This window comes from Canis lupus, chromosome 2 (assembly GCF_048164855.1).
Source record: "Canis lupus baileyi chromosome 2, mCanLup2.hap1, whole genome shotgun sequence".
NCBI lineage: Eukaryota > Metazoa > Chordata > Mammalia > Carnivora > Canidae > Canis > Canis lupus.
In genome coordinates, this window is record NC_132839.1 from 72615444 (window position 1) to 72635441 (window position 19998).

At 46.8% G+C, this 19998-nt stretch overlaps 2 protein-coding genes across 6 annotated transcripts in view; both read right to left on the reverse strand.

Annotated features, from left to right (window-relative positions):
- Positions 1–1342, reverse strand: part of CRMP1 (collapsin response mediator protein 1) — a 74333-nt gene extending 72991 nt beyond the window's left edge. Inside the window, exon 1 of the mRNA XM_072806518.1 lies at positions 1259–1342. Coding sequence (XP_072662619.1) covers positions 1259–1327 — 69 coding nt within the window. The 5' untranslated portion in view covers positions 1328–1342. The remainder of the gene's footprint in view (positions 1–1258) is intronic.
- A 3340-nt stretch (positions 1343–4682) lies between these two features.
- The window catches only part of C2H4orf50 (chromosome 2 C4orf50 homolog), a 113684-nt gene continuing 98368 nt past the window's right edge, over positions 4683–19998 (reverse strand). For 4 of the 5 annotated variants that reach the window (XM_072806565.1, XM_072806577.1, XM_072806555.1 and 1 more), the window contains one exon: positions 4683–12525. The gene's annotated coding sequence lies outside the window, so the exon portion shown is untranslated. The remainder of the gene's footprint in view (positions 12526–19998) is intronic. The other variant, XM_072806567.1, reaches the window with a different exon arrangement.

Here is a 19998-nt window from a genome sequence, read left to right on the forward strand (position 1 = left end):
TGGCCACCGCCGTGCGCCGCGCTCCCCGCTCGCTGCGGGCCCGCGGCGGCCCCGGCGACTGCGGCCCGGGGAGGGGCGGGGCGGGCGGGGCGGGGCGGGGCGGGGCGCGCGGCGGGGCGGGGCGGGGCGGGGCGGGGCCTCCGGGCGGCGGCGAGCGCGCGGGGCGGCCGGCTACAAAGGGCCGGGGGGCGGGGCGGGCGGCGGGGGCGGGGCGGGGCGGGCCGGTGACGCGCCGGAGCCGCAGCGCCGGGGGCGGGCAGCCGAGCCGCAGTGCCCTGGCCACACCCCCGCTCCCCGCCCCCAGCCCGAGCGCGGGGCGCGCGGAGGGCGAGGAGTGCGAGCCTCGAGTGTGCACACGCACACACACACACCCCCAGGCACGCACAGGTTCGCACCAGCACGCCAGACAAGTACGCCATAACACACGTGAGAAATGCACCAACACGCTAGCGCGCGCGCACACACGCACACGGGAGTCGATTACACTCAGGCTTCCCAGGCACACGCAGGCTCATTCAGTCACATGGTAGACACTTTTGCACACACGTACAAGCTTGTATGTATTATGAGCCAATTACACACACCCACGCCAGAAGTTCTCATAGTCCCCCCAACCCCACCAATCCAGCATCACACCGAAATTAATCGCACAACCGGAGAAACACTCACACGTTGCACGCAGCAACCATTCAGTCAACAGTGTTATATTGAGCGCCCGCTGGTGCCCAGCACGCTGTGGGTACTGGGGACAGTGCTGTGAACAAAATAACACCAAGTCCTGCCCTCCGGGAGCTGACATTCTGAGGAGGGAGGAAACAAACACATGTATGATGTACCCGGCGTGCTGAGTGCTGGGAAAGATGAGACAGCAAGGCAAGAGGGACATGCCAGGACCACAGTCACTCAGGCAGACAAGAGAAATACACCCCTGCACGCCAACGAATGACACACACACACACACACACACACACACACACCGTGCTTGCTCCTACAACACTCACGCAACAGAGAGATTGTCACACACTCCTATCAAAGGTAAACTCACAGGGTGACTCCACGCAGATGCACTGGCAAACCCAGTCAGGATACCCACGTGGAAATGCACACCAGAAATCAGGAGAGTCTGAAGCTTAAATAGGAACACTCCAGAGAAAAACACACAGAGACAGATGAACACATAGGTACACACTTGTCAGTCACCCAGACAGGAATATTTCTCTTTCTAGGGTCACCTCCCACGACCCCTGGTACAGCATACCCTTGATGTGCTGGCAGCTTGGAGTCGAGGATCCCAGGCTTCCTCTGACTTGGGCCAGGCGAAAGACATGGGTGCCTGGGGTCATTCTTCTGGGGCTCCCCTCAATCCTTCTTTCAAGGCCGGGCTCCATGTGCCTCCTCTAGACACTATCCCTCATTTCTCCATGATTATTACCAGGCAGAGGGTCCTAAGAGTCTCCAGGGATATGGCAACTCCAGCTGCTCTTTCTGGATGGATGGAATCACCAGCTGCCGACCTTCTCTGCCAGAGAGTCCAGACAGGCGGCACCTGGGACTCGGTGGGGACCGCAGAATGGAGCCTGAGTGCCTGGCCTTGCACCCTCACCCTCACCCCTCCCTATCCCGGGAGCTGTCCCTTCAGCACCAGGCCTTTCCCCAGTTCTGGGGTCCCAGACAGACAGCCAGATTCACATTTTCGTTCTTGTGACTGCTGGAACACATAGGCTGATAACTCCAGGGATACTGACTTCAGAGTAGCTGATACGTCTCTGTATTTCTGTCTTGCAACCCTAGAACAAACCACCCACTGAGCAGATGAGGAAACAAGAGAGGAGCAGTGAAACAGATACCTAGTGCCTCAGATCTTATTGCTGCTTGGCCAGGCTTGGAGCTCGGTGGGCATTTAGCAGGTCCCTTTCCTGTGCTGGGAACATAGTGATGAATATTTATAAAGCTCCTTCCTTCAAGAAGCATATATCATAGGAGGGGAGAGAGTACTGGCCATAAAGAACGTAAGAACCCCCCCCCACACACACACACACACACACAAACTTTCTCTCTCTTCTATCCACCCCATCCTCCATCCTTGCTTCCCTACTCCTTTGTCTTGGAACATCCTGCACAGATTTCTGTCACAAATACTCCTCTTGTGGTCTGGAGAACTCTAGGCTTCATTGCAAGGGTTTTCAATGAAAACTTCTATCTGTCCTGGGAAATACTATTCCAAGGATATCCCAGGCTAGGAAATTTCATGTTTAAGACCACCTAGACTTCAAAAGCTCCACAAATATTCAGAGTAACTAAACCCATAGAAACAGCAGAGAATCCAAGAATTTGAGTTAGAACTCTTGAGGTCAATCCTCTATGACTGAATCTGCTTTCAACATTTTTAGGAGCTCATCTCCCCGGCTTTGCTTAAATACCACTGGTGATGGAAATCCCACTGCTTTCCAAGAAATCCTTTTCTGCTGTGAGAAAGGGCTAGACAATTGTCAAGACTAGGAGGGAGTATCATGGGGAAGAAGGAGGGAAAGAGTCACCTTTGTGCAGAAGCAAGAAAGGAAAAGCAGAGTTGCCATTTACAGAGATTTACTACATGCCAAGGACCACTGTGGGCACTGTACGTATAGTAACTCTTTTTAGGCGTCACAGCAACCTTTGACATAGATACCATTTTAGCTTCATTTTACAGATGAGAAAACTAAGGCTCAGAGAGCTAGGTGATTGCCCAGGGTCACAGCTGGTAAGTGATGCTGCTGATGATTTAAACACAGTAGTCTGGTCCCAGAGTCTACATCTTAATCTATACTCTACACTCAAGAAGTGTGGCTGAAGAAGTCCCTTTGGAAGAGGAGAGATAAAGGAAAAGGTCTGTGATTGTCAGAAGAGTCCAGATTTTTTACTTAGAATCCGTCTTCCCTGCAACCTGGGGTAACTAATCATTCAGACTTCATCCAATATACATTTGAACACCTACTGTATGTCACAGGCTTTATGTTACTTCTCAGGACTCCTCTGTTTCCCCAAAGACAAGGGAGAGGGTTCTGATTTTTATGGAATTCCTGCCATGTGTACATAAGGGTCTTTGCACACGCTATCCATCTCTACATACTACACTCTGCTTTACGTGTCACTTTATATGCCACGGTTTCTCTCAGCAGTCCCATGTGGCAGACAACACCATCTCCATATTCAGTCTTCACTGCTGAGGGGTACATACTTTAAACTTACAGCTCCAGTTATCTGCCAGGAGGTGATCATGCTGGAGCTCAGCTCAGGTTTGTCTGAGTACTTCCTACAGCATCCCCTCATTCAAGGTCATAACCCAAGGGTAGCAAAGAAAGGGAAGCCAGAAACAAAGGTGGGGGCTTAAGTCAGGAAATTTGCCCACCAGCCTGCAGGGAGCCCAAGGGAGCAGGATTTGGCAGAGGCCAGCAGAGGAAAGCCCAGAAAACCTGAGCAAACTGCATTCGGGCCAGAGGATGGCTATGACCTTCTCCATCCTGTCCTCTGATTGCTTTCAGTCCTCCAGGGAAGGAGTGCTCACAAGTGAATTAAACCATGACATTTGGTGAAGGACAAGCCAGGAGCTCATGCTGTCAGGCCATGAAGCCTTCCAGGGTAATGGCAGAGAACAGAGAGAGCCATGTCACATGGCAGCAGGGAGCGAACAGGAGAGGCCACTTGGTTCCAATGCACGTTCTGCATCAGGGCGCTTTTTTGGGCAAACAAACAAACAAACAGATATTTTTAAAAAGCATCAGTTATAAAAAGAATGCCTTCCAAAAAATAAGGGAAAGGGAATTGTAGTTTATTGTTAGGTCTGAATCTGTAAGGCAAGTAATGGGTTATTTCAATCGGTTTGTGTATAAGAAACAAGGTTCCAAGAAGTTAAACAAGCTGCCTCAAGTTATGTGGCCATAAAGTAGCAGAAAAATGGTTAGACTTTAGGCCTGTTTGATTCTGAAATGTCTGCTTTTCCCCCAGCAGTCTCCAAAGCAGTTCATAGGTGATTCTGGTAGGCAGACTGATAGCCCAGTCTCAGTGACCATCTCCTAATCGCTGGGATGTGTGTATATGTTATCTTACGTGGCAAAAAGGAAAAGGGAATTTGCAGATGTGGTAAAGTTTGGGATCTTGTGAAGGGGGAAAGTATCCTGGATCATCCAGTTTGGCTTAATATAATCACAAGCATCCTTATAAGTGAAAAAAGGGAGGCAGGAGAATCAGAGTTAGAGAAGATGTGACAACAGAAGCAGGTGTCAGAGTCAGAGAGAGATTTGAAGATGCTACAATGTTGGCTTTCATGATAGAGGACGAGAGCATAAGAATGCAGGAAGCTTCTAGGAGCTGGAAAAGGCAAGGAAGTGAATTCTCCTGGGAGCCTCCTGAAGGAATACGGCCCTGACAAAACCTTTCAGTCTGAAGCTCAATTCAAACTTCTAATCTCCAGAGCTTTAATATTGTTTTGAGCCACTAGGTTGGTGGTAACTTGTTACAGCAACAACAGCAAACTAATGCAGGCATATAAAGGGCCATAAAGGAAGTCACTTCATTATTTGTACAAAGTGGATTTGACCTCACTACTGCTCACCTAAAATCAAGATTCTTGGATTCATTGCCCTTTCATATTGTGTCAAGGTCTGCAACGTTTTGTAATAAAGCATCAGTAAGTTAGACATTCAAAAGGGAGAAAAAAAACTTTAATTGTGAAAAAGCATACATTTTAATGTACAAAATTACACAAATTATACATTTAACTAACATAGAAAAATACATCTTGGTAACAAGAGAAAATGCCAGCCTAGTTTACACAAGATTGAACAATCATTACAAATCTTGAAAACCCAAGTAGGGAGTTTTGAGCCTGATTTGCAACTGATCGGGAATCCGATGAGCATTTCCAGGGACTGAGCACACTCTGTTCATTCACTGAAGGCAGGAGCTAGGGAGAGCCACTGCTCCTGGGTGCAAGGGAGAGTCCTGCTGAAGAGCATCCAAAGGGAAGGGGGCTCTGCTCCTGTTGCCACATCGCTCCCATGTGAACCTCTGCTTCTAACTGAGGGGAGGGACAGAACTCTGACTGCCAAAATTCTGACCCTTCTGTTCATTAATGGCCATATATAATATAAAATTCCTTTAATGTTCAAGCAACAGCAAGGTGTAGAAGTATTATACATTTGAGACCCAGTGGGAAAGTGTGCAATTTCCAAACTACTGTCTGGACTTCACAGCTTTCTCATGATACCCTACCCTCCCAGGAGTCAACCTGAAAGACTGAGGAGACCAGGAGGGGTTCTGCCAAAATCAATTCACAAGCCTTGTTCATCACCTTTGCCAGGGACACCCAGGTTCCTTCCCTACCTCATTATCAAAAGTTGGTTGTGCAAACCTGAACTTTGGGATCCAACGGAGTCACCCAACTCAGATTGGTGGCACATGCCCAACCATTACCCTGAAATGCATCTGGGCATATCCAGACAGGCAAAGAAAGGTCCTCAATATCTACAGAACACTAACATGTGCAGGTGCTTTAGAAAACACCTGCTATCTCATCAAGGCTCACACCTTCTCTGTCGTTTCCATGGAAGACATTGAGATTTACAGAGGTAAATACACTATCCAAGCTTGTACAACCAGTTGGAGGCAGAGTTACAGTCCAAACCCAGTGTGTCTGGCCCATAACTCATTCTGTGATCTCTATCAGAGGCAAACTTGTCTTCACCCCAGTGAAAAGTCTAAGTTAGTGGTTCTAACATCACTGAATACACATTTGTCCCCCCATCACGTTCAATGTCATATTCACAAACATTGTATTATTTACTTTACCTTACACAAGAAAACATTGATACAGAGTTGATATCAAAATTTCAGGCATCCTTAACAATCCCATTAATTTATGTTTCTCTTCCTTTGTTGTACCATCATATATAGGTATTATCAATCTACCTTTGGACATAGCCTGATGATATTTTTCAAAGACAAAAAAAAATTGTGTTGGAGCAAACCTATTTTGATCCTATTGATTCTCCTGTTAGTCTTTCTATGACTCTATGTAATACATTTGTACCATGTGTGCAAAAGTCAGGTTTGGATGGGAGCTATGCTGGCTGAAACCAGAGTAGGATTTGGGGAAGATCAAATGGGATAAAGAAAACTCAATCCTTCCATTCTAAGCCTACCAACTTCTTAAAAACAGGTTTTGGTCCAAGACACGCACTATCTTTTTCTAGAAATTCTTCTCAAACAGGGAAGAGGACTAAATATATGACCACCTTCCAGGAGTCTTCCTTTTCTACCTCCTTAAGGCATCAAGAATTCCCAAAGAATTTATTTCAAAGCCAGGTAGGAACACAGTTGGCCATGGGCACAAATGCTGAATAGAAATCAGCTTCTATTTGCTTACCCAACTGATAAATCTATATATAGTGGTGGATTTGAAATATCTATTTCTGGAAGATTTTGGGATGTAAGCAACTATATGCGCGAGGTTCATTTTCAGTGCCTATTGCATCACCCGACTGTGTTCTCTGAGCTTCCATGTCAGTGTGCTGTGATCAGCCACCAAGAGCTCAGCATTAGGTTCTGCTACAGTGGAGCTGAATGCTGTAGCACCACACATTTCATTTTCAAAAGGATCATTAGCTGCTTAAGAGGCCCTCTAAAGGTGAACTTACAAAGCCAACTCATGGTCAGAAATATTCCAAAGATGAGAAGTTTCCTCCTATCAACTCTGGAGTACACATTTCTTTCCTAGCGAGGAGCAAAAATAAATATATATCTAACATAAAAGACATCCCCAGGGGCATGTTGGAATTTAATTAACCCAGGAACATGGGAGAACTGAAAGGGAGGGTCTGATACTTTGCCCCATCTCCATTCAGGCCACCCATTAGAATCACCAGAGGCCTTTCTAAAGATCCCTGCCTGGGTCCCACCCAAGACAAGCTGATTTCATGACCTGGAGAGGGGCCTGTGCATTGAGCATTTAAAGAGTTCTGCAGGTGAGTCTAACATGCAACCATGGTAAAGAATTACCACTACCTAGTACAATCTTTATGGCCTACAAAGAACTCATGCTACAGCCTCCCCCACCACCTCCCTGCTCCCAGCCCAGGAGCCCTTTCCACTGCAAGGCACTGTCTGCATGAAGAAAGGTGGAGTATCTAAAATATGTCACAAATGTCTAGCACCCTATTCTCAGAAGTTGACAGTGCTCAAAAAGTTTCACATTCCAGTCCTGGAATTTCACCCTGGAATTAAACAAGAGTTGTGAATCTCTTAAAAGCAACTCACCAGCCTGAAAGGGGGAAAAAAATCTTCTCAAGTTTATAAAGTTTGCTAGGTAAATTACTGACTAACACAAATGGAAAAAAGGAACTCATCTTTTAAAGACTTTGGCTTCCTCATCCTCCTCTGCAATGAGAGGTCACGAACTCATACAATAATCTCTTTGCAAAGCAGCTTATAAACTTTTGATCAGCATCGCTGCTTGATTTTCACATTGGGAAACTAGGGTAGGGAAGGCTGTGGAGGGAGGGACTTAAACCACAGTCATCTCAGCCTGACCAAGAAGTAGATGAGCTTCCGTGACATCTTGGGATTAAGGCTTCCCCAGGGAGAAACACAGGCATGGATTCTACACAAAAGGAAAGAATGCCTTGACCTAATACATGTTGCTAAGTGATGCCATATGGATTGTAATCCATTAGGAAATGAATTGCATCAGGCTCACATCTAGAATTCCAAATCAGAAGAGCATGCATCATAGCATGGTTGGAGAATCCTCCATAAAGATGTCAGAACCAGATTCAGTCACATCAGCAATCAAGTGACTGTGTGACCATGGGTATGCCATTGTACCCCTCTGGGCTCCAGTTTCCTCACCTCACCTGTAAAATGGGGAAAGCCAGTGGTATTTAATACCAAATCAAGTCTCTAGTTCCCACAATGGATGCTTCCAGATTTAATTACTGTGCCACTGGTCTGCTTGGGAAGGGGAGTGACCTGGCCACTCTGAGCACACAGGTAGCAGTGCAGCCTATAGTGGTCTGCAGAGCCATCAGACCACACCGCCTCTGCGTGTCTCCACTGCTGCCACACCTCTGGCGAACCTATTTTAAGAACACTGCCTAGCAGTTTGTGGGGAAACGTTGCCATGCCAACTCCCTGGCTGTTGCTAATCATAATCTATGAATGCACAGTACAACCATCTGACAAGCAATTCTTCTCTTCCTTAGCCTGGGGAAATTGTCAATTGTCCAAATTGTCATAAGACAGACCACCTTGTTCATAATGGCACACAGTAGGTGCCTAATAGATATGCATTGAATTAATGACATGAACAAAGTGTATGCACCACATTGAAGTCTGCAAAGTGCTCTCCCATCTCGTTTACCTGTCAATGTTCACAGCAAATGTTGAGGCAGGTATATTATTATCCCATTTGACAGGTAAGTAAACTGAGGAGGAGAAGTGCCTTTCCCATGGTCTTGGAGCTAAGAAGTTGCAGAACCTGGACTCCAGCCCAGTGATTCTGGTTTAAGCCCTCATTTCTCTCTCCTACACCAGGTGGTCTCTCAACCCTCTAGCTTATGAAAGTCAAATCCTTAGATATATGCAGAACTTGAGACTTCACAAAGTTCTTTTTCTGGTCATGTTTCCATTTCACTCAAAGCCTAAAGGTAACGAGGCAGGGCTCTACCAGGGTCCATACCTGGCCTCTACGGATCTCCTGTGGGCAGTGGGATGGTCTGCTCCCCCAGGGATGCCTCACTGGTCCCAACGTGGCTCAGAAACTTCTGGGATCTGGAAGGGACAAAGGCAATGAAACCCCACAAGTGGGCAGAAAGACCAGTGGTAGGTGACCAGGGGCCCAGGACAAGCGTGCCACCTGGGGCTGCCAGAGAAGCAGGCAGGGCCCAGATATGGAGGTAGCCCACAGCCAGCAGCAGAGATGAGCCTTGAAGGTGAAGCCAGAGTCCCACATAAAGCCTGCTCGGAGGACGCACTTACTGAGCATTTATCCATCAACTGGCCAATTGACAGATATGAACTGACCCAAATAGCAGGGATTTGGTCTGTTTTGTTCTTTTCTGTAAACCCAGGTAAGCTTGTAATGGTGCTTGGGATTTAGTGGTGCTCAATAAATGCTTCCTGGTTGGATGAATGAATGAATCCCAGTGAGCAACATACCTTAGCCCTAAGAACATGTGAGCCCTGAAGCACTCCAGTGGGAGGCTAGAAACCACATTTTTCCTTCCCCTCCTTGTCCTCCTCCTCCTCCTCTTCCTTCTTCTTCCTCTTCTTCTCTCCCTCTCTTCCTCCTCCTTCTTCTAATATTCACTTTGAAAATATGCCATCATTTCAACCTCAGAGGCAGATTTCTGCTTGGGAAGGGGAGGAGAGGAATTAAACTTCGTTGAGCATCTAGTAGGTGCCAGGCACCTGACGCTCGTCATTTCCCCTTGTGCTGTCAAGGACAGTGATTCAACCCTCTCCAACAGTGGAGAGTCTGCAGCTCAGGAAGGCAGCTGGCTTGCTCCAGCACCAGAAGTAAAAGGCAGACGGTAGACACTGAGATCAGGTTGATAGATTCTGCGGCCAGGCTTTTCCACAACATCAGTACATCAAGTCTCTTGCTGGATTATGCTTTGCTGCCAAGAGGGATCTAGAGCCCTCCAACATACCCTCTCTTGTTACAAAGTAACATATCATGCACCTGCTGTGTGTCAAGCCCTCTGCTGGATTCTTTACCTTTCCTGTCTCAGTCCTCAGAATAATCCTATGGGGAGGCATGGGCCCTTTTCTAATTTTGCAGACAAGGAAATGAACCCCCAAACTTTAGGTTGCCAGACTCAGGCTATGCTGTTAATAACACCGCCTCCATGATCCAGTCACCACCCACCTTGCTTCTTCACAGCAAGTCACTCACTATCCCACCTGTGAGAACACGGCCCAGCTTGCTGTGCCTCTCTGGGTCTCTGTATTTCCAGCCATCCTCTGAAAGTGTTGGGCAGACCAGGCAGGTTAAGTGGTCAGCAGAAGACACTGTAGGAGGGAGCGGGTGCCTGCAGCCCACCAGGCTGGGTGTGCCTGTCAGCCTGGGGATGGAGTGTGTCGGCTTCATCCATCTCTGGGTGTGGCCGTGAAGATAGAAGCCTTGAGTTTGCAGATCCACTGCTCTTCCAAGAGAACCCAGAAATTCAGATTTTGATAAGAAGTCTTGTTTGTAAATGTCATCTGCTAATTCCAAGATGAACAAATACAACACAGGTATTTGTAGCCCTGTGTTTATAGCAGTATTATTCACCCTAGCCAAAAGGTGGAGGCAATCCAAATGTCTGTGGACAGGTGGATGGGTAATCAAAATAAGATCTCTGGAATATTATTCGGCCTTAGAAAGGAAGGGAGTTCTGATACCTGCTACAATATGGATGAACCTTGAGGATATTATACTGAGTGAAATAAGCCAGTCCCAAAGGGACAAATCTTGTCTGACTCCACTTACATGAAGTTTCCAGGGCAGTCATAGTCATCAAAATGGAAAATACAGTGGTGGTCGCCAGAGGCTGGGGGCTGAGGGCTGAGGCAGGGGAGATTAGGGGGCTAGTGTTTAATGAGGACAGAGTTTCAGTTTGGGAAGGTGGAAAAGTTCTGGAAATGGATGGTGGTTATGGTTGCCCAACATGTGAATGTACTAAACTGGGCATTTAAAAATGGTTAAGATGGTAAATTTTCCATTGTATGTATTTTACCACCATTTTTTAAAACAAATCTAAACCAAATGAGATGTGTTTGTGAGCCAGATCTGACTCAAGGGCCACCTGATTGCCTGCTGCAGACTGAGAGCTCTCGGAGATCTGCCCCGTGGGTCGTGGGGCCTACTTGTGGCTTACTCCTCACTGAGCTGGCCCAGGTTCTGCTGAAGCCAAAGATTTTGGGGGCAGATCCTGTCCACCAGCCTGTTTCCCTGCTGTCAACCTCCGCCAGCAGCAGGGCAGGAAAGAATCCGGCTCACAGAGGTTGTACCATGCTGCAGCCTGCTTTTCTCTCTGCCTTCCTGGAGAATGATTTCCTTGTCCCTGTTATCTGCCTGCCTGCCCAAGGAAGTCAGCCCCACAGTCCTGCGCTTTACAGGGAATTTTTTGCAAAGGGAGCAAACTCCTCAGTCTGCACACAGTGGCTAGGCCATAATGCTCTTTAATTAACTGCCTAGCAAAATGAGCTGAGTGGGACTGCAGTCGTTTGAGCATTTTGGGGTGCTGTGGTTATTCGGAGGACAATCCGTGGATATTGTTGCCTGAAGTGACATATGGCTAGACAAGAACTCCCTACTTACTCAGAAAGCAAGAAGACTAGATGCATGATCTTCCTGCCAGCCAGAGTTTGCCACACGATAGGGGCCCAGCAAGTATTTTCTATAGCAGGAAGAGTCTCCTCTCTGATGGGGGATGCATGTAGGGAGGGGTTACAGACTCACCCACTGTCAAGCTGAGAGGCATGTGGCTGCACCCATTTTACAGATCAGGAACAGAGACCTCAAAGTCGCCAGCTGATTAGAGGCACAGCTGGGCCTCTGGGTTCCCTACTGGAGCCCTTTCCTCCCAGATTAGGGGTGCTTGACCTTAGGGGTTCCAGTTTCATTTGAGAATCTGCTGAAATCCGTGGCCCCTCTTTTTAGGGAAGTGCTCAGGTGCATATTATTTTTCACACAGGTTAGAACCTCTACCTTAGCCCAAGCTTCTGCAGGAGTGCTATAATATCAAGATGACTACTAAGATTTTTTAAAGACTATTATACTGTCATGGTACCACATCTCCCATCTTAGGTGGTAGCCATCAGTGTCATGAATAAGAGAAAATAGAATCACATTTACAGACAACAATGATCCCTGACATATGGGAAGCATCTTACAGTATTCAGAACTTTCGGGGATCCCTGGGTGGTGCAGCGGTTTGGCGCCTGCCTTTGGCCCAGGGCGTGATCCTAGAGACCCGGGATTGAATCCCATGTTGGGCTCCCAGTGCATGGAGCCTGCTTCTCCCTCTGCCTGTGTCTCTGCCTCTCTCTCTGTGTGTGTGTGACTATCATAAATAAATAAAAATTAAAAAAAATAACTTTCGTAGCCATTAGATCATTTGGTCATCAGAAAAAATCTGTCGAGTAGGTGTTAAGATCCTCAAACAGATAAAGAAATGGAAGTTCAAAGAAATCTGTGCAAGATGACACAGCTTAGGAGTGACAAAGCCAGCCAACACCTTGGGACTCCAGACCCCTGGTTCCTTACCACCCCGTGCCAATACATACGGGCTTCTGACAGTCAAGAACCATCCTTTGGTCCCCTGGTTGGTATTGTACAAAAAGGAGATATTCGCCTGAATGACTTGGAGTAGGAAGACAGTCCTTTGGCTTGTATCTCAGCTCCCTCGAACGGACTGCAAATCCTGGCACCACCACTGCTGTGTTGGTCAGTCGGGGTGGGGGGATATAAATATTTTCCAGCTTGCCTCTGTGCTATCTTCTTTCCTGCAACAACAAAAGCACAGAGATGAGCTCTTAAAGGGGACATAGTAGCCAGTGTGGCACCTGCATGAAGCTGTCTGAATGCACAAGCCTTCAAGATGCTGGGAGGCCCATTTTCATCTCTAAATGTGGTGGGCTTAAATCATGATATCAATATGCAATTCACCAGCTGCTCTCTCAAGAAAAGAATCTTAGCTTGGAATTAATAGACAATGGCCTCTTTATTTGGGGTGGTTTTCAGTTGCAAAATAATATGGAAGAAGCCTTCATGTGTATTTGTGCAGAGAGAGTTTCTAGCCTTCGACTCTCAAAGGGGCCAATGGCCAAAAGAAGGTTAAAAATTGGGCAGCCCTGGTGGCCCAGCAGTTTAGTGCCACCTTCAGCCCAGGGCGTGATCCTGGAGACCTGGGGTCCGGGGATCAAGTCCCATATCAGGCTCCCTGCATGGAGCCTGCTTCTCCCTCTGCCTGTGTCTCTGCCTCTCTCTCTCTGTGTGTCTCTCATGAATAAATAAATAAAAATATTTTTTAAAGAGAAGGTTAAAAATTGATCCAAAAGAGGAGAGGGATTGAGGTTCTTGAGGCTGTCTTCATCCATCAGTTCAACATTTGGTACCTGTTAGATGTCAGGCTTGATGCTAGGCACTGAGGTTACACTCTGCCCTTTTGAGTTTACAATGTGGCCAAGGAGACAAAGGGTAATCTAGGAATCACAAAAGGGCAGAAACGAAGAAGAAAGGCAGAGTGAGAAACTGCAGGGGGCCAGGAAATAACAATCAAGATGGGGATAGCAGGAGTGTGGGGGAAGGAACTTACCAGGCAGAGAAGGGTGCAGCCTGTGCAAACGCCCTGCGGGGGGGGGGGGGGGGGGGGAAGCGCAAGAAGCCAGAGTGGGATAGCAGAGAAGGGAGGGGCAGCATGGCAGTGGATGAGGCTGGGAAGGCCTGCAGTGCAGCAGATGCTGGGATGGAGGGAAGTTGGGGAGCTCCGGTATAATGCTGGGACATGTTATGGGCTCAAAAGGGATGAAAGTAAGGGAGGAAATGAAGGAGATGGAGGAGAAAGACTGCCTTGAGATAGTAATAATTGAATGGAGTCTTAGAGATGCACAAGCGTTTTCTGGGCAGAGGAAACAGCTTGGGCAGAAGCCTAGAGGTGCAAGAGAACACAGCTCAGCAAGGCATATCAGTTTGCCAAGAGGAGGCTTCATTGCCCAGACAGAAGGTAATCTAGGAAACAAAGGGGGCTGCCAGTCAATAAATTCATTTGGGCAACCTGAAGGTTTGCAGAAGGGGACCCTGGATACAGCAAAGCCCTATCAGAGAGCAGGACTGCTTTGCAGTTCCACAATTACCCCATAACTGATTATCTGAGGTTGGCTTCGGAGCAATGTCCAGGGTCTCCAGAGATGAATAGGATGGGTCATGCACAGCTCACAGCCACATCCATGATACCATCCGTGGTTGATGAGCATGACAACCACAGCGCCTCCGGGTGCCCCCAGCACTGGAGCAAATAAAGTCAGATCTCACCCACTTAGGTGATCTGTTTGTGTAGGTGTTTTCTGTCTGCTTTTCAAAATGGATTTGCATATAACTTATAAGCTGCTTTAAATCTTTTCATTTGAAGGAAATAAGAGAAAAAAATAATTGCAATTCCAATCCTCAAAGTTTATAGGATCAATGGTACTCAAACTTCACTATATATACCAGAATCACTTGCAGAATTTTATAGGAATTCAGATTCTTGGGCTCAACCCCAGACTTAGGGAATCAGTATCCAGTAGGCAATCTCAGAAATCTGTCTCCAGTGAGTTCCATGCTCATGCATTAAGCTGGGTGATTTTTATGCATTAAGCACATGCATGAAGTACCAAGCATGTGGGCACTGCTGCACTGGGTGACGCTTCTGTGTGAGTCTCTCAGTGTAAAGTCTTCTTTACTGGAATCAGGTGAGTGAAACCAAACATAAGAAATCATCATCTCTTGCCTACATCATGCATGAGGCTGGTGCCCAAATCCTTGTATTGATCTTGCATTCATCAAGAAATTAATGTGACAACTCTTCTAGGATTAATAAACATGCTACGGTCATCCCCATAACTCACATGGGTCACTTATAGATGATAATTCCTGATAAACTTACATTTAACACATTATAACAATACAAATCAACTCCTGAGAGATGGCTAGAAGATGCCATAAAGAGGATAAATCACTGTGGGGGAATCACATGTAATGGGAACTCTAAAAAGAATTTTATTTTTTTAAAAGAACTTTAAAATAAGAATGTTTACAATATGCACAAATATATTCTATAAATAAAAAAAATAGAATAACTGATATCAGACCTCAACAGGCAGGGTAAACACCAGACTAGACACAGATTAAGAAAGATTCTGTGAACTAGAAGACAGATCTGAAGAAATGACCCAGGATCTGGCACAGAGAGATAAAAAGGGGTGGGGACAGAGGTTACTCTAGACTAATTGGTTAGAAACAGCTTTTCTGAGGAGGTGATATATGAGCTAAGACTTAAATGACAAGGGACATCCAGCCATGAAAAGAAATGTGAGTCAGGTGTCCGGAGCAGAAGGGCCAGGCATGCAAAAGGCTTAAGATGGGAACAAACCTGGCAGGACCAGGTTGGCATGTTTGAAAACATGGCTCCACTTTGTGAGCTGCCCCCATAGGGAGGAGGAGAGTGTGATCTTGTGAATCCTTGCCCAGTGACTAAGTGGACTTCTGCTCAGAAAGTTGTGGTTAGCAGGAGGCATGTTTTAGGAAGGGTAAAAAACCTCCTAACAATGAGAGCTAACATTCACTCACTCACACACTCACTCACTCATCTCATACTCACATACTTACTCATTCATTCTTTCATTCATTAACTCATTAACTCCATACATTCATTAACACATTCATTAACTCATTCATTCACTCATTTATTCATTCATTGACTCATTCATTCACTCAGTCTTTCATTCACTCACTCATTTACTCACTCATACATTCATTAATTCATTCAGACACTCATTCACTCATTCATTTTTTTCATTCATCACTCATTTACTCATTATCATGTACCTCCTATATGTCAGACATATGGGAAGATATTGGGAATATTGAACAGGACTCCTGCACTTGGAGGAAAATTTCACCAGTGGCCAGTAAGATCCCTTCTCACCAAGTGACTCAATGTTTTTATATAACCACGGCAGGTGTTTACAAGCCCCAGGGAGTTGGAGAGGTCTAAGCTCCAGCCTCCCTTCCTGGTCCAATGGGGGAAGCAAATGCATGAAGTAACAGTGGAGATTGCAGGCAGGGAGATAACCACATGATGGGGAGGGGGAAGCCCTTGGGTATCAGAAAATGAGGGCAAAAATGGGGACACTAGTCCATGCCCTACTTAGTTTCAGACCTTTGTGAAGACAAGATCTCCTCTATGAGAGAAGGCGCTCTGACAGGAGGGGCCCACACAGATGTGACTGTCCTTGACACCATTCATTTAACCCCGAAGGTCAGGCAGCCTTCGGTGAGGATGCAGAATGGAGATGAGAAGGTCAAACTTGGGAAACACTTCATCAGTGCCCTTGCTCTCACTCTGATGTGTAATTCAAAGCAGTGCCGCCGACCTGACCTACTTCATAGACTATAAATGCCCAGAAAGTGCAGAACCCATATTCTCTGCTCCTTTTCCTCCTTCCTCTGCACTGCCATAGTCCCAGCCAGACCACCACTGTCTATTACCTGGACCCCCAGGATAGCTTCCTAACCAGGCTCCCTGCTTCCAGGTGGGCCCCACCCCAATCCATGCTCCACACAGCAGTCAGAATTGCTGGAAAGCTATACAAGTGATACAAGTGAGTGTATCACTCCCTTGCTTCCACTCCCCATCTCTCTCTGCCCTTAGAATAAAGACAAGTTCCTTAGCAAGACTTCCAGGACCCTGCAATGTCTAGCCCCACCCACCTCTCTTATCTCATCACCTGAAATTTAAGCCCTTCCACCTCACACAGCGGCCACTTGAACTCCTTGCATACTGAGCACGCTTACCATGGTCATAGAGCAGTGCTAGGTGTCTGGGGTGGAATGAGCAAGTCAGTGCTTGACGGCAAGTGCTCCTGGCACTGAGGGGCACATTCAGTGCATTCTCTCTTCACTTTATTCTCTTCTTGGTGCTTAGGGATTATTACTTTCTTTCTCCGTTAACACCTTATCAGGAGCAGTTCCTGAGCCAGAAATAGTTTCCCTTTTCATGTGTCCCTCACCTGAATATGAAGTCCAGCTCAGTTAGTAAAGAGGCTCCCTGCACACTGGACTGGACTGAGCGCTCAGGATTTGCACAAATGCAAGATTTGTGCTGCTGAGAGCTTGCATGACAGGACAGAAGGACCAGCAGTCTCCATGGGGTGATCAGGACCCTAAGTAGGAGAACCTGTGTAAATGGGAGTGAGGAGGGTTACCTGGGAGCCCTTATCCTGGGAGACCTAGTGCTCTGAGTGGGAGGATCAGCAGGAACAAAATCTGATAATCCAAGAATTACAGGGACAGCAACCCTGGACCACACCTGCTATGCATCAGCCACTGCCCTGAGCCCTTGACAGGTTTTGTGACGCTGAATCCTCATGACTCTCCATAATGTGTGTTTATCATTTTCCTGGTTTACAGAGGAGGACAGTGAGGCTTGGCAAGAAATTTCCCCAAGGTCCCACAACCAGTGAGTGGTGCAGCTGGGATTCTTAAAGGAGACCCATCAGACTCCAGGACCCACAGCAAAACACAAGTGAAAATGGCTCCAAGCAGAGGAGAAACAGCCTCTGAAGGGGGATGCTGACAAAGGACAGATTAAACCTCGATCAATTTAATGTGATTCTTATTGAAAGCAACCCCGTTCCAACATATTTCCTCAGGGAATATTCGGCATTTTCTCGCAGGTAAAGGGAATCAAATGCAAAATTCATGATTGTGTGTGTGTGTTTCAAACAAAAGCAGTCAACATTTGAGAATCTATTCAGTTGGCTCCATCTGGCCACTAATTTTTATGTTTTAAATGATGTGTGTTTGTGATCCACATGATGCTATAAACAGGTTTGGTGTGAATCACGGTGTTTTAATTAGAATATTAGTTATTCCAAAGAAGCCATCTAAAATAAGTCCTCAGAGAATTAGTTGAGAAAACTGATCCCCAGAGAGAAAGTGGCCCCCCAGTAATCACCCAGCTTGATAAAGGCTGAGCTTGGAATAGCTTCCCAGTCTTCCAACCAATGCCCTCTCGGCCTCACCCCCACCAGCATTCAAGAACCTGGCCTCCTCCAGCGCTGGGCAAGAAGCTGTTTTGATGTTTAGGTGAAATAGGGATGAAGTCCGTGTCCCCAAGCTGCCCACATTTTTGGGGTGGAGTGTGACTCCCTCATGAACTTGAAAGTGGTACCATGTCCCTATTTCCATTACAGACATTTCACCAGAGCTAATGGGTTTCTTCCCCCCTTCCATGCCTTCTGAACATGTGGGCTTCTCCGGCCCTTCTCAAAGCCAGAACCAAGCCCCTGCCTCAAGCATCTAGGATAGATTTTGCTCAAATTCTTCTTGGATGCATCCTCTCATGGGAAGCTCACTCTCTGTGCCAGGAACCTGGTTCCATTAGGCAGCTCTGACTGGTGGGAGACTCCAGTGTGTGATTTTCCAACAGCACCAAGCAATTCTCCGACTCTCAGAGGACACTAGCCAGGTGTCTTATAATTTAACTCAACTCTGTACCTGGAGATAGCATCAGACCCCACAGGGTAAGGGCTCAGTCCCACAAGACTGCCCCCTCTTTGGATGCCAATCCGAGGTCCATCCAGGTTGTCACCTGTGCTTCTGATGGCCAGCTATAAATTGGAGGTACTTATGATCCTTTCCTCGGGTTCCATTAACTTGCAAGAGGGGATCATGGAACTCAGAGAAATGGTTACTCACATTTACCAGTGTGTCATAAAGAGTTTTATAAACATCAGAGAGATGAAGAGGAACAGTGATGGAGGTCCAGAAGCATCCTGAGCATGGGAGCTTTTGGGATGGGCTGCCCTTCAGTAGATGGATGTATTCTGGTTCGTCAATTTGGAAACTCTCTGTACCCCATCCTCTTGGAGTTTTATGGAAGCTTCATTGCATAGGTATGATTGATGAAATCATTGGCCATTGGCAGTTGACCTGTCTCCAGCCCTCTGCCCTATCCCGTAGCTCTGGGGAGGGACTGAAAGTCCAATCTTTAATCCCAGGGTTGGTTCCCCTGACAATAAGCAGGTTATTGAGGGGCTTCCAGAAAGTCGTCAATCTCACATAACCAAAGCCATCTTTATCACTCACAACACTTAGGAAATTCCAAAAGTTTAAGGAGGTATGTGCCAGGAACAGGAATAAGATAAATCACAGTATCATAGAAATTTGTCCATGAATGGAGTTAAAATGAGACTTACTAGAAGTGCATGAAGCCACCAAAGGTGTGTTTCATGCACATGTAAACACAGCACAGGGTCCACTCACAGAGATGGGCCTCTCTTCAGACACATGGAGCCTGGTTTCAGGTGACCCCTGGATATGTCATGTTTCCTCAGAGTGGTGGAAAAATATGAAGAAAGGCCCAGCTCTGCCTGCTTCACCTGCCCAGAGGAGCCTGATCCAGGCTGTCTGCTACATGGTGAGAAGACAAGGAGTGACTTGCTGCTCTCAGGCCCTGGCGAGTACAGAGAGAGACAACCACAGTGCTGAGCTGGTAAATATTAATAACTGGGACTCAGGGGGAGAAAAAGACCTGACTGTTTGGCTTTTGCCAATTTCTGTGGCACAAATACCCCAACCATGGCTGATTTCAAGCTGCTAGTGAGATGTCACTGAATAGTTGATAGGAGATGCTCATTATCAGCTCTCATGAGCCAGAAGGAGCCATCTCCAGCACACCAGTGTGTGTGTGTGTGTGTGTGTGTGTGTGTGTGTGTATTTGGGAAGACAGGACGCACCCATGAATGAGTGAGAGAGGGACTGCAATTTTGTAAAAGCAATAGGAGAGAAGTAGAATGAGCAGAATGTGTTTATAACTGCAGTAGATGCAACTTCACAAGTAAAACAGGCCAGAATCAGTGTAAAAAGTGTTTTAGGCAGCTTCTTCAAATTGTTTTCAGAGTCCTGCCTCTGTGTTTTTATAAAGAGGAATGATGACAAAGGACATGGCTTTAGAACTGCCTTCCTACCTTTGAGACCCTGGGACACATTACTTAATCTCTCTCTCTCTCTTTCCTCATTGGTAACATGAAGGTGAGAACATCCACTTCACTAGTGTGAAGAGGGCAGTGCTCAGAGGCCTTGGCAAACGGCAGAGCTAGTATCTGAGCTTTGGCAAATAATGGAGACGCCAGACTGCAGCTCCTTGAGGATGACCACGTCCCCAGTGCCTGGCACAATTCCTGGAGCATGGCAGACATGCAACGGTTATTCTT